General features: G+C 36.5%; 1 protein-coding gene across 2 annotated transcripts; it reads right to left on the reverse strand.

Annotated features, from left to right (window-relative positions):
• Positions 1-209: 209 nt before the first annotated feature.
• plch2b (phospholipase C, eta 2b) lies at positions 210-14,255 on the reverse strand. Of its 2 annotated transcripts, XM_073876092.1 has the most exons (20): positions 13,676-14,255; positions 12,627-12,773; positions 12,157-12,399; positions 11,195-11,325; positions 9,232-9,402; positions 9,026-9,119; positions 8,746-8,949; positions 7,885-8,005; positions 7,594-7,765; positions 7,414-7,521; positions 7,231-7,311; positions 7,050-7,153; positions 6,755-6,843; positions 5,083-5,268; positions 4,810-4,917; positions 4,584-4,708; positions 3,258-3,342; positions 2,912-3,058; positions 2,726-2,805; positions 210-1,994 (listed from the first exon to the last, which is right to left on the reverse strand). In XM_073876092.1, the coding sequence occupies exons 1-20, from the start codon at positions 13,908-13,910 to the stop codon at positions 744-746; spliced, it is 3,882 nt and encodes a 1,293-aa protein (XP_073732193.1). In that variant the 5' UTR covers positions 13,911-14,255; the 3' UTR covers positions 210-743. The 2 variants fall into 2 exon arrangements, with proteins under 2 accessions (XP_073732193.1, XP_073732192.1); XM_073876091.1 differs by lacking the exons at positions 12,157-12,399; positions 12,627-12,773; positions 13,676-14,255 and having other exon boundaries at positions 213-1,994; positions 4,584-4,687; positions 11,195-11,372.
• Positions 14,256-14,768: the final 513 nt, after the last annotated feature.

Here is a 14,768-nt window from a genome sequence, read left to right on the forward strand (position 1 = left end):
AATTCCTTTCCTACTCAGCACCCCTGTCTTGTTTTCAGTAAAAACATCAGAAAATTCTTAACTTAAGACGTATCCTCCCGATGAGCAAAATGACCCAGGAAAATTAGTCAAAAAATATCAAATTTAAGTGAATTTTTGCTTAAAACAAGCAAAAAATCTGCCAATGGAAAAAAAATCTTGAAATAAGTTGACTTTTTTCATAAACACTTTATTCAAGAAATTTTTTCTTATTCCATTGGCAGATTTTTTTTGCTTGTTTTATGCACTTTGATATTTTTTGACTTACTTTCCCAGGCCACCCCGATCATCAAGAAAATACGTCCTAATCTAGGAACAATGGGCACTCTGCAGAGGGATATTTTTACTAAAAACAAGACAAAAACACCAAATAAGAAAGCAATCCTTGGCAGTGCAATATGCATAGTAAACTCAACACATGTTTTATTTAAATATATGAAAAATAAGCCCAGGTTGCATGTAAACAAGATAACTTTTCTTCTTGTAGCATCTGTCCATCGCCATCCCGATTATTACTTTAAGGTCCATGGGTGTGGAATTGCCTTTTTCTACAGTGTTTATCAATCTAAAAATACAAAGTTAAAACCAAAGCACATATTAAACTTACAGTAGTCTGATCATGTCAGTAATTCAAATACAAAACAATATTTATATTAAGTCCTAAACATTTTACACAAACTTACTGCACATGTATTTAAATTAGGCCAGAGCACTTTGTTGAAAACTTAAAACTTATCTTCGAAAAAAAGTGGAGAATGACAACGAATCTCATGCATTTTCTCTTCAAACAGAGCATTCATCTCCCTCTGCAGAGTGCCCATTGTCAGGTGCTGGTTGTCAGGGAAACGGGATGGCAAAGTACTCAGGTCAAGGCTGTCTAAACTGCTCAGGCTGCTTAATTCACTCTCAGCAAGGTTGTTATTGTTAGGAAAAGAGTTTTTTTGTGTAACATAACTACAGCTGCCATGCTTCTGAGGGATGGGGAATTGATCGAGGAAGTCTTTTCTGATGTTACAGGGAGAGGGTGGGTGACGCCTCGGGGTGCTTTTTGATCTGCGTCCCATAAATGGAGAATCTGTGGCAAACTGTCTGCTCGGGTCATTCATGCTGCGTCTGCTCATCGCAGGAGTTGCGGGCATGGACCTCAGCCGCCACTGAGGCATAAGCTCAAAATTTAAAGGTCTTAATGTATTCTTCAGTGACAGGTTTCTGGTGTTTAAAGCTCCACTAGAGGGATCCAGTACTCCATCGGGTATTGGATCGAAATTTAAGGGCTCATAGTCTGTTGTATGTTCTGAGCTTACAGGAGACTGGAAATTTACTTCACACCCTTGAAGATTTACAGGTTCATTTGACTCCTGATCTGAATCCTCAGAAACATATTTAATGTCCGAAACCTGTTGCGACAGCTTGTTGTGGTCATTCAGCGTTGTAGAAGCTGTTGATAAGTCTATACACCCATATGCAATGCTGTCCCGTTTTAATTCTGGAGGTAAATCGTTTTGTTCTGAATAAATCCGCTCCTGCTTATCTACATTAGAAAGATGTGGTCTAACCAAATCCAATTCAGAACTCTCTTTTGAATCAAATCCTAAATTGATGTAATCCATATTAATACCTGCTCCACCAGAACATGCGATAGAGGAGAGGCGCCGATGTACCTCATGAGATCCTCCTGGCTCCTGAAATGAGACCTTATGGGCCCTTCTCAGGGGTTCACTTTGAGCTCCTTTGTGTAAAGATGTAGACTGTGAGGTGCTTTTGCTGTCTTTCGAGCTGATGTCATCACTATACCGTCTATTTAGAAAGTCCTCTTTGGTGTAAGAATCAGGAGAGGCCCGCATAACTTTTGCTTGGTTCTTCCTGGCTCCGCTTTTCCGAAGGAAGCTTGGACCGAATGATCTTATGTTGCCATCTTCAGAGGTTTGCACGAGCTTTCTCTGAAGTAGCTGCTTTACCGCATTGCTTGATTTCACCTGTCAGAATTGGGGTTTGAATATATCAATAAAATGATTTCACAATGTTAAAACACCAATTATAGGAATCAGAATCAATTTACCAAACATCCCTTATTAAATTAACCATGGTTTTATTACAGAAATGGTTACTACAGGTTAGTTACCAAAATTAACCATGGATTTACTACATGGTTGTGTAGTAATATGGTTTTACAAATGGTAATCAATACGCAATAGGGACGTTTCATAAGACTTTAAGATGTCAAATAAATGTTTGGTGTCCCCAGAGTATATATGTGAAGTTTTAGCTCAAAATACCTTATAGATAATTTATTATAAGATGTTAAAATTGCCACTTTGTAGGTGTGAACAAAAATGTGCCATTTTGGGGTGTCCTTTAAAATGCAAATGAGTATCTCTGTACTAAATGGCAGTGCCGTGATTGGATAGTGCAGATTAAGGGGCGGTATTATCCCCTTCTGACATCACAGGGGGAACCAAATTTCAATTACCTATTTTTTACATGCTTGCAGAGAATGGTTTATCCAAACTAAGTTACTGGGTTGTACTTTTTCACATTTTCTAGGTTGATAGAAGGACTGGGGACCAAATTATAGCAAAAAGTCAGATTTTCATGATATGTCCCCTTTAATAAATTTTTACTATAATAAAACCATGATTACTGTTTTAATAGTTTATATGGGACTAATGAAAGCTTGTTCTGCATTAATATTCTACCAAACAGTTACCTTTCCTGTGATGTCATTTATGGCAACATGTACAAAGATAGATGCTTCTTCCATGCCTTCTAAATAAACATGTCGATAACCTGTGAAACATTTAAAATATTAAAGTCTGATGAATACTGTAACTAAAAATGTATACATTGTCCACTCAAACTATGTCCTTCACATCTAAATGTACATCTAGGTTACCTGGCATCATGCTTTTAAACGCTATTGTTCTTTGTCCAATAAAATCCCTTCCAATTGGATCATGATCCCAAACCATAAACCGTACCAAGGCAATCTGAGGCATATGGAGCGTAAACACTAATGTCTCTTCCCACATGGGGTTAAACCCTGTTGACAAGACATTAAAACACAAGACATGACTTACGAGCACATGCACTTAGAAATTACTCTTTTAAGAACCACTGCCTAAAAAGTCCTTTGGGGAACCAAAAATTTTAAATGGTCTGACATGACTTTAAAATGTGCACTAACAAAACTAATTGTAATGTCTAGCACTATCTACCTAACAATCCAGTTTTAAACTTACCATTATCATCCACTACCCTTGTCTGATGTTTATTGTAGTCTGCAGGTAATCCAGTTATTTCCACCTCAACATAGGGATCTATGATCTGGACAACAAACATTCAGTCTCTTGTTAAAGGGATAGTTCACCCAAAAATGAAAATAATGTCATTAATGACTCACCCTCATGTTGTTCCAAACTCGTAAGACCTCCGTTCATCTTCGGAACACAGTTTAAGATGTTTTATATTTAGTCTGAGAGCTTGTTGACCCTTCTTTGAAAATCTATATACAGTATACTGTTCATGTCCAGAAAGGTAATAAAAACATCATCAAAGTAGTTCATGTGACATCAGTGGGTCAGTTAGAATGTGTTGAAACATCGAAAATATAGTTTGGTCCAAAAATAACAAAAATTACGACTTTATTCAGCATTGTCTTCTCTTCCGGTTCTATTGTGAACCACATGCACGAGACTAAAGTCATGTGACTGCAGTGACACGGCTGACGTGTTATCTGGTGCGCCCCAGCTTTTTTTTGTGCCCCAGAGCTTCGTTTAAAGTCTGAGGTAGACACACGCTGTAAGTTAAAAAAAAACTTTGCAAACATGTCTGAGGATAACACGTCAGCAGCGTCACTGCAGTCACGTGACTTTAGTCTCGTGCACACGCATCACAACAGAACCTGAAGAGAAGACAATGCTAAATAAAGTCGTTATTTTTGGACCAAAATGTATTTTCGATGCTTCAACACATTCTAACTGACTCACTGATGTCACATGGACTACTTTGATGGTGTTTTTATTATCTTTCTGGACATGGACAGTATACCGTACATTTTCAATTTCAGATCTTCAATGAAGGGTCGGCAAGCTCTCGGACTAAATCTAAAACATCTTAAACTGTGTTCCGAAGATGAACGGAGGTCTTACGAGTTTTGAACGACATTAGGGTGAGTCAATGACATTATTTTTATTTTTGGGTGAACTATCCCTTTAAGTTGCATGAGTAAAACTTTATAATCAAGTTGAATATATTAGTATTAATAAATGCATTAGCTGATAAATACTAACAATAAGCAATACTTCTAAAGCATTTTATTAGGTTATTTCAGTATTCACTAATACATTTTTAAAATCAAAAATTGTAAATGTTAACAATAGTTAATGCACATTGAACTAATATTTACAATTGCATTTGTATTACCTAACATGAACAAAGATTAATAAATGTTGAAATAAATTCACTCTTAGTTTATGTTAATGCATTTACTAATGTTAACAAATACAACCTTATTGTAAAGTGTTACTGGTATATTATTATTATATTCATATATTCAAAGAACTGACCTCTCCTCTGTCCCCTAACATGGAGTCTTTAGGCTTTGGGAGCTGCTGGCCACTAATAATTTTGAGCACTAACTGAGTTTTCCTTTGTCCAGGTAAAGCATCTTCTAGCACAGGATTAAAGGCACCTGATGACAATCATGATGTTTGAAGTGAAAATTGTCTTTTAGATAAAACATAAAATACAAATGTGTCTTCTTTGGTCTGTAGTTTAGAGTCACAAACCTACCTTTACACATGCATTTTGGCTTCAGCACATAGCCGCAGTTTCCATTTGCTGCAAATTTGGCCCTGTTTAGTTGTAGCATACGGCCTTCTGTCTGATAGTTCAGAGCGACTGGAAAGATGAAACAACATTTTGAATGCAATGGGAAACTTATGTATTAATCAGCTAATCAGGCTTTTTAATCAAAGTCGCCGCGGTTTCATTCATAATAAAAAAACAAGAGGCCTTGATGATAATTAGAAGGAAATAATAATTAAGGAAAAAAAACGTGTTTACCTAAATGACAACCTGCGTTCCAAAATGGCTGAGGATTGAAGTTGCTAGAGTCCACACGGTAGTTGGAGGGATAGACCCGTAATAGTTGCCGTTGATTGAAGCGAACTAACTGAGCTGGCTTCAGCTGCAAAATCTGGTTAGCAATGGTTTCATTTAAAGAGGACACTTGCCAGCTGCACACGTAGCCTGAAACACAAATAGATTGTATTTAGACACAGTCATTGAGTTGTTATGGACTTTTCAGTTGATTCATTTAAACTTCGTCTCTGATGTTTCTCCTAAAATTGCTTTATACATTTAAAATAAATACTTATAAGACAATTATTAAAATGCATTAAGAGTATGAAGCTGTAAAATGAATGTAGATAGGTAAAATAGTCTGGATTTGCGTCAATGTGATGAACAATTTCAAGACATTTGGAGACATTTGTGGGATTTCTGCATCTCTTTCTCAAGAGAAATATCTGGGATGCAGGAGACTTAAAGGTGCAATGTGTAATTTTTAAATGGATCTCTTGACAGAAATGCAATATAATTTACATAACTATGTTATCATTAGTGTATATACACCTTACATAATGCACTTTATTGTTTTAATTACCTTAGAATGAGATGTTTTTATCTACATACACCGCGTGTCTCCTTACATGGAAGTTGCCGTTATGTTTTTACAGTAGCCCTAAACGGACAAACTGTTCTACAGAGCGGGTTTCATCCCTACAATGTCTCAGATGATGACATGTTTGTCCCGTGGCAGCAACTGTAGCTTCTCATTGCGGTTTAAAATTGAGGTTGGTTGCAATTCGCAATCTCACTGCTAGATGCCGCTAAAAACACATTACACCTTTTTGAAAATATGAATTATGTTCATTTTCCAGCTCCCCTATAGTTAACCGTTTCATTTTTACCGTTTTGGAATCCATTCAGCTGATCTCCAGGTCTGGTGCTACCACTTTTAGCATAGCTGAGCATAATCCATTGAATCTGATTAGACCATTAGCAGCGCGCTAAAAAATAACCGAGTTTCGATATTTTTCCTATCTAAAACTTGACTCTTCTGTAGTTACATCGTGTACTAAGACCGACAGAAAATTAAAAGTTGTGATTTTCTAGGCCGATATGGCTACACTATACTTTCATTCTTACCTAATAATCAAGGACTTTGCTGCTGTAACATGGCACAGCCCGAAAATAGTCCTCTTGGTTACTTTTAATAGCAGGGACTATTTTCAGGTGCTGCGTAATAACTACAGAAGAGTCAAGTTTTAAATAGGAAAAATATCAAAACTCTTTGGTTAATTTTTAGCACGATGCTAATGGTCTAATCAGATTAATTGGATTGTGCTAAGCTATGCTAAAAATGCTACGGCCAGACCCCGAGATCCGCTGAATGGATTCCAAAATTGTAAAAATCAAATGTTAACTCTAGGGAAGATGGAAAATGAGCATATTTTTTAAAGAAAAAACAATGTCCCTTTAAGCAAAAGTTTTCATTTGCATTTAATCTCATTGATGTCGGGGAGAAATAATTGGGATGTTAAAGTGAGCTCATCTGTAATTTTTTTTTTATGTGGGCAGTCAACAATTCAAATCATGTTTGTGGTTACAAAATTATTCACAAAGGTGGATGTTATTGTAAATGCAACTGTATTCCAATAACATTTTGTACTACCTTGAGTTTCAATGTCATGAACACGCACAGATTTTGTGTACTTGACCAAATCAGACAGCGCACGAGAGAGTCTCATGGTTTTTCTCCTTCTGAAATATGACAAACACAAAGCCTGTCAAAGGGTTGATAACCTTTCAATGAAAAATTTGCCTCATAATTTGAAACCATAATTTATCTTCAATATAAACAGTTTCATCATATTGTTTATCATGAAAAAGTCCATCAGACTGGCCTGATCGTTGGATTAAAACATCAGGGCACAATTTGAAACAAACTGATCTCCTGACATACTCACTTGCCATAGTTGATAATCTGTTTATCATTACTGCTCGGGATTTCCAGGTCAGTATCAGAGTCATCCAGGATGGGCTTCTTTCTTACTTTGACACGCTTTTTCTTCTGAAACAGATTGTGAATCATTAAACCACGGAATAAAATAAAACACATGGAAATGTAATGTGACAGTGCCCAGTGACCTTGCTTCTAAAACTGCCCATGAACAACCTCCTTGAGCGTTTCTTTGATTCATCACTGGTCTCTGGTGCACTTTCTCCAGTCTGTATGCCAAAACAGCAGTTTTCATTTGTGCTCCACAGTCATAAAAGCTTTGGATAAACACATCTGCCAAATGCATGAATGTAAATAACCAACAGTCTCACATCTCCATTCATCTGCTCCTCTTCCTCCTCTTCCTCTTCAGCACTGTCTTCATCAGAAACATCCCCCTCTTCCGCGTTAGCATCAAGATTTGCTGGCAGCTTCTTACCCTGAGAAATTATGTCAACTTATTACTCCATCTTTACTCGATTTCTGTCCACCGGTCTAATAAATGGCCTCACCTTGACAAGAACTTTCCCTTTTAAAACCTCTGGAGATGGCAAACGTCTGGACTCGTTCATATTTACATTAGACAGGTCCAGTTTGTCCTGTAGCACTTCAGTGAGGTATTGAGCCATCTTCTTCTGCTGTGGCACAGAGCAGTGGTTCTCTATTGAAAGAATCACTGGGTATCTGATAGTGGAGGAATTATTCAGCCCATCAATATTTGGAGGCTTCTCATCTGAATATATTGTTAATTTCAAAGCAGATTGGTACAAAATATATTTTCTTCTCTGTGTGAAGTTACTTACTGAGTTTTGGCAAAAGCGTATTTGTTGATTGTTTCAACGACTTCTTTAAAGAGGATTTTTGAGGTTAGTGTGTAACCGTGGTGCACTATGGGTTCTCCATCAGGACCATCCCAACAGTCAACTAATAAGAATAAACACTTAAAGGGACACTCCACTTTTTTTGAAAATATGCAAATTTTCCAGGTCCCCTAGAGTTTGATTTTTACAGTTTTGGAATCCATTTAGCCAATCTTTGGGTCTGGCAGTACCACTTTTAGCATAGCTTAGCATAATCCATTGAATCTGATTAGACCATTAGCATCGCGCTAAAAAGTAACCAAAGAGTTTCAATATTTTTCCAATTTAAAACTTGACCCCTCTGTAGTTACATCATGTACTAAGACCGACGAAAAATTAAAAGTTGTGATTTTCTAGGCAGATATGGCTAGGAACTATACCCTCATTCTAATGTAATAATCAAAGACCTTGCTGCTGTAACATGGCTGCAGCAGGCGTAGTGATATTACGCACTGCCCTGAAAATAGCAGGGGACTATTTTCAGGCACTGCATAATATCATTGCGCCCCCTGTGGTACCGCCAGACCTGGAGATCGGCTGAATGGATTCCAAAACGGTAAAAATCAAATGTTTAACTCTAGGGAAGCTAAATTTTTTTGCTTTTTTTTTAAAAAAAAAGTGGAGTGTCCCTACAACAAAACTGAAAAAAGTTCTGTTTAATGCGACAAGTGATAGGAGACATTTTGCAATTATCAGCATTGGGTCAAATTAAGCATAATTTTATAATGTAAGAAGTCAGGCCAAGTCAAGATACTACTACTAACATCTAAGACAAAGATAAGGTTTAAGGTTGTGAATTTCTACCTTCCACACATCGACAGCCCGCCTGAAGCACATAAGCATACATATCAGCCCGAGAATGAGACAGCAGCTGATCTCCCGTCAGGTAGGTGTTGTGAGAAGATGCAATGTAGTAATGTGTCAAGGGCTGCGCCATATCCTGATTTACTTGATAGTGTTCAGGGTTAAAGATGTCGCATGCAGGACTACGCATGAAGTTGGTGAAACCTTAGGAAGCAGGAAAATAATTCATAACGTTTTGTTCTTGTATCCGTAAAAACAATGGACAGTTGAAGTGTCTCACCATCAATACCCATCACCATGTGTTTTTGGTTTTCAGGGCACGGCTCAAACTGATTTATGATCATCTTGCAATACTCTCTGGATACGTTTACCATCTGAAAAAAATAAAAACATAAGTCAGGGACATTACAGTTTGTGTCCGTTTAATAAAACAGCAACAGATGTGACAAAAACTATGTGAAGATGTTCATAATAAATCACACCGGCCTTTTGCTCATTTTCCAAAAAGCGGACGAGGTCATTTAAGTCCATGTGTTCTTTGTGGTTGCTGTAGGTGATCATGAGCAAATAAAGATCTCTGCGTGTCGAGATCATCTTGTAAAATGTACAGAATGCCTCAAACGTCAAAGACCCCTGGTTTTCATCTGTGTCAGCCTCCTACGGATCAGACAAAAGTATAACTATCCACATAAAATTCATAAAACAATTCTATGGTTAAAATAATTAAAAGGAAAAAAACCTTTGGTACATTTCAAAATGTTAAACTTTCAGATTAAAGGGGGTACAAAAACTGTCACTGCAGTAAAGTTTAAAAAGATACGCCTTTATACCTCAATAATGCACATGAGTACATCAATGACGTGACGTTAATTATTTTGTGTCCATATGGTTCAATTAAATGTTAAAGGGTTAAAATTTCAAAATAAATTTGCAGATTACTTGCATACATTCTCTTTTTTGAGGACCAACTCAAAAATTTCAGATTTTATTTCATTTTGAAAGAATATTTGGGAGATAATTGCAAAAATGTCAATGTGGTGTAACCGGTCTGTGTCAATCGGTGTAACTAGTATTTTTTAAATGAAAATATAAATATATTCATAAAAAATGTGGAATAAAATATGATCATCTAGTTTAGAGTAATAGTGTTAATGATTTAGTGACAGAGCTGTTTTCAGCATATGTAAGGACAAATATTATAAAAACGCATAAAAATTTACATTTAGAAATACTAATAAAATTATATTTTAAAATGATTTATTTTGATGATGATTGCACTTACATGCCATCAAGGTAAATAAAATAATTAATATTTCTCATTCTTTCGCGCAATTGTTGGTTACACCATTTGACATTTTCAGGTCCATTCAGTCTTAACTTTCACAAAAAAGGTGCAAATGTAATTTTGTATTTATTGCATAAAATTTACATAAATACACTATCTGCATTGAAATAAACTTGATGCATGCTTTTAAAACAAGTTTTTTAAAGAGATTTTTGAATTTCTCATCTTGCCAAACCGTTTTTGTCACTGACCTCACCCTGCTACCAAATAAGGTATCGTCCCAGTGACCACTTTTGTGCCATTTTTTCTAAGAGTGTAGCTTTTAATGAGACTATTAGTGAAAGTAGTTTAATGGAGTTCACTGCGATATAAAGAAATGTCCCCATTAAGGATTAGAGGCACTCAAGTTAAGACCTTAACCAGACAACACCATCTGTTCAAAGTGAGCCATATGTTACTAGTTCAGTATACTCATCAGGAACTTTATCAGTAATGGCCCTCTGGATTTATTTGCTATGAAAGCTAACATAGGACTTTAGTAAATTCATGATGATATACAGTGAAAGCAGAAGAGATCTATGCAACCTAATTCCACATAAGAAGAAATGCTACGTAATAACATTGTACACTAGTATAGGGAGAATACTTTAAAAAAAAAATTCAACCCAAGCTAAGTAAACACTAGTTTGCAACACTGCATGCTACACATAAGAAATAACTACAGTAACAGCATTAAAGCTACAGTACTTAATTTTACTTTCAGTTTACAATTAGCTGAAGAGCGGCTGTATTTATCAGGCACAAATGCAATCAGTATCTCAATTAACCTAACAGCACGAAATTGCAATTATTTCACTACAAAACATGGTGGAATTCACAAAACACTTCTCTTGAACAAATTTGCTACTTGCTTATTCTCTACTTAATACTAATTTGATACTAATGAATTTTATGAGCTAACATGATTACAAACTGCAGGACTGAACTGAAAAGCATTTTGTCATGGTACACATGTTTAGCAAAAGCTTGATGGTTGAAATTTCACAATTTTGAAAGCTTGGTACTGAAATGCTAATGAAAAATGTGATTTAGTAAAGTTGCGTAGTTAGTGAGCTGTAGTCAGTGAGTTACACGAACGAAATTGACAGCTTTATGTAACTTTACCTCAAACATTTTTTTGACTTTCTGCTTTGGAAGATTCACGTTGAGTTTGTGAAGCAGCTGCAGAACTTCCCCAATGCTTAGACTCCCATCACCATTTTTGTCAGCTTCTGAAAAGGTCTGTTTCAACCATTTGCAACAAGAGGTCAGGAAACTTTTTTTTTACAAAGAAAGCATTAGCCTACAATATGAGTAAACATTGCAAAAATACTACAATTTTAAACAGGCAACACGGGGGGCTCCTATAGTGGATTATTTCCATCATTAGGGCCGTTTCTCATAAGAAAAAAGGAATGCTGCATCCTTCGAAGGTCGCATGTAGGGTGCATAATATGTCATATAGACTGTCTTAATTCAGAATATTAACCATTATAACATTTACTATTATACTTAGTTAATCGTAAATTGTTGTAATATGCGTATGACTTGCGAATGTAATGCTCAGTTAACTGAAAAAAAAAACCAGGCTTAATGACGTATTCAGCCTGCATATGCGACGGCCTCCGGAGGCTGCAGCCTTTTGTTACAGAAAAATGTTATGTTGCATACATAATAAATATATATTATACATATAATATAATTCATACTGTAAGAATAATTGACTTACAATTAAAGAACAATAAAGATACATTACATACATGCACACATATATACATCTCAGTAGCGATTAAAAGTGTTAATATATTTAAACAATAAACGTATAACGATAAAAACGCTATAAAAACACTACACTAAAGGAAAACATAAAGAGAACACTTCGACAAAACACCAGCTTAGATGATCGACTTAATGCGTCGCTGCACGAACTCACACTCCGCTGACGTCTAAGTACCGCGAGAGCGAGTCAAATAAGACTTTTCCGTATGATTTCTCAAATCAGTCTCGCGGTACTTTGACGTTATCGAACAAAATCCTTTCGCTATCTGCCTTCACCTACAGAGATGACTGACAGTTAAAAGGATATTGATCTCGCGTTCGTTGTCTTTTTGCCAGACTGTCCTCATCGCTGATGCCTGCCATGAGATATTTCAGGCCCGTAATCCAGGTTCGTGCCTCTTCTCCATTCGAAGTTACCAAGTCAAGAGATTCTACATGGTCACCGTGGTAAATACTGAAGCAGCAGTTTGGATCAAAGTTATTGTTGGCAAATCGCCTGAAGGCCTCCGTTTTCATCCCCTCACAGACCTCATGGATAGAGTCTATGGTGACTTAATAAAATAATCTTGTGATGTGATGCGCTGACAATGATTTATATATCGTATTTTGCAAATAAATACATTATTAAACGTTTGCACTAAAAACGTATTTAAAGGCAGGGTGCATGATTTTTTAAAAACACTTTGAAAAAAGGTTTGTTGCAACATTAACATAAGAAAATGTATTATGCTCAAATGAAACCAATTTTTAACATACAGTGGGCCTTCCATTGACTTACTTTTAGCTTTCTCATGTTTTCTAGAGGGTCTCCACCGAATACAGGATTTATGCTCATCTAGGTAGAAAAGGCGAACCAGAGTCTTGGATTTTCCTCTTAGTTTAGTCATCTGAGTGCCAGCCTGCATGTTGCACATGCATCTCTCTACTGCAAAACCAAGAGAAGATTTGATCACTGACTACATCTGTTTAAGTGCCTGAGAGTGCAAGTGAGGAATTTCAAGAACATCTGTTTTTTTTGGAATTCATTCATTTTTCTTTGAGAACGTGGTGACTTAATTATTATGCATTGAGAAAATCCTTGAGAATGTCAGAGTTGAATTGTTCAAGCAGATGTAACAAGTAGCTTCTCAATCAGATTACACATCTGCGTCAGACACAGGCTGCGTGTGCGTGTGTTGGCATGCATCATGGAAACATTATGGTGGTCATCTCATTCACTTACAAGAACAACATGTGTTTCGGAAATGAAGTGTGAATGTATTTTAGGGTGAGTTTACTGATACAAAATATACAGTACGGGTACTTGATTTCACAGATAGTGCATATAATGCTTGTGACACATTCATATAGCATTAAAAAGGAAAAAATGGCTTTTATTAAAGTTCAAAGTGGTGTGTTTTGTCTAAAAAAAGTTTTGCATATCCTCGTTTACATTGCATTTCAACATTTGGCAGATGCTTTTATCCAAAGTGACAGTGATGAGAGTGCGTTAAACAATTTGTCAAAGGAGCCAACAATTGCAGTGTACAAAGTATAGGAATAGTTAAATTCCTCAATTGGTTGTCAATGAAACTTAGCCATTAATGGCAATTCTGAGTTTTTTGAAAGAGAGGATCAGGGACAGCCGAGTCATGTGATGTGACTAGTCTGTTTCTGTCAGCCTAATCTGAGGGGATTGTTTGTGTCCATATGCCCTGAGCCACTCAGGTGCCTTTCTGCACTTCTCTAAATGAAAAACATTAGTCTCACTGCAGATCCAAATTATACAACTGCAATATACAGTGCTACTTTCAAAATGAATTTAAAGCAGTAAAGGTAGACACTTGCCTATTTGGCCCATTCTCAGTTTCGGCGTTGCAACAATACTTCCCCCGATCCAGAAGAACTCCTCAGCCAACCGTGATATTGCAGCTTTCTGCCATAGTTTAGGTGAAGTCATAATAGAAGGGGGAGGTGATCTGAAAGGTGAAGCTGACCTCCTCCCAGGACTCGGAGGAGTCCGGGTGAGCGAAGGTGAAAACAAGACTGGAGATGATGGTGCCATTCCTGAAGCTGTGTTCATTACTGCGGTACTCTTGTGTAGTCATTACCTAAACCCCTGGTGATGTTCCTCACCCACTTTATCAGTCCTGTGTCTGTCATAAGGTCTGTCTACAGCTTTCTTCTTTTACATCCAGCGAGAGAGGTGTTAGTAAAATGATGATCTGACAGTTCTCAAGGGTAGGACTCTGCATGTAAACAGATCATTTAATTCCAATTCTGGATGATTCTCTTAGCAGCTGAACATGCATCCGGTCCATTGATATTGATATTTCTTTAAAATTTTCAGTGTGAATGGTCAAATTAGACTGCCATTGTGGACATCGTGGCTTAAAGTCCTGGAGAAACTGGAACAGGGAGAGACGTATCAACAGTCTGTAAATCTCTAATCCAGGATGAGGTGAGGGCATTACTCGTACTCGTATGGGATTTCAATGCCTTATGGACTATCTGAGAAAAAGAATAAGACATATCAAGTTTGTTGTTCCTCTGCCAATTTTAGTGTAGGCATGTAAAATCTTATTTACATAAAGCATAAAGAAGTACTTGAGTCACCAGGTTTATAAACTGTATGAATTACAAATAAGTGATTTTCTCACAGTTTAACCTATTTAAATAATTTACCAACCAAGTTATTGATGGTAAAAGTAAAACAAATTACAACTTAATAATATTAATTAATTTAAATTCAAATGATAAACAAAATGGGCTTTCAGACTTCACCACAAAATGACTACTATCAAGTACAAAACTATTGGATGAGCTCGATTTAAATTGTACATTTCTTCTTACTTTGTAATGTCCCGCATTTAGTTTAGGCATTGTTAGTTGTAAAAACAACAAAGAAGAAACTGGGATATTTCTTCCATCAAAACCAATA

The sequence above is a fragment of the Misgurnus anguillicaudatus genome, chromosome 14, assembly GCF_027580225.2.
Source record: "Misgurnus anguillicaudatus chromosome 14, ASM2758022v2, whole genome shotgun sequence".
NCBI lineage: Eukaryota > Metazoa > Chordata > Actinopteri > Cypriniformes > Cobitidae > Misgurnus > Misgurnus anguillicaudatus.

Excerpts from the sequence above, each read along its gene's own strand:
- plch2b (XM_073876092.1), bottom strand. The coding sequence starts at position 13,910 with ATGAACACAGCTTCAGGAATGGCACCATCATCTCCAGTCTTGTTTTCA. Across the intron at positions 9,120-9,231 it reads TTTTGGAAAATGAGCAAAAG|ATGGTAAACGTATCCAGAGA; the intron begins GCCGGTGTGATT and ends TATTTTTTTCAG. Across the intron at positions 7,154-7,230 it reads TGGGCAGTTTTAGAAGCAAG|AAGAAAAAGCGTGTCAAAGT; the intron begins GTCACTGGGCAC and ends AATCTGTTTCAG.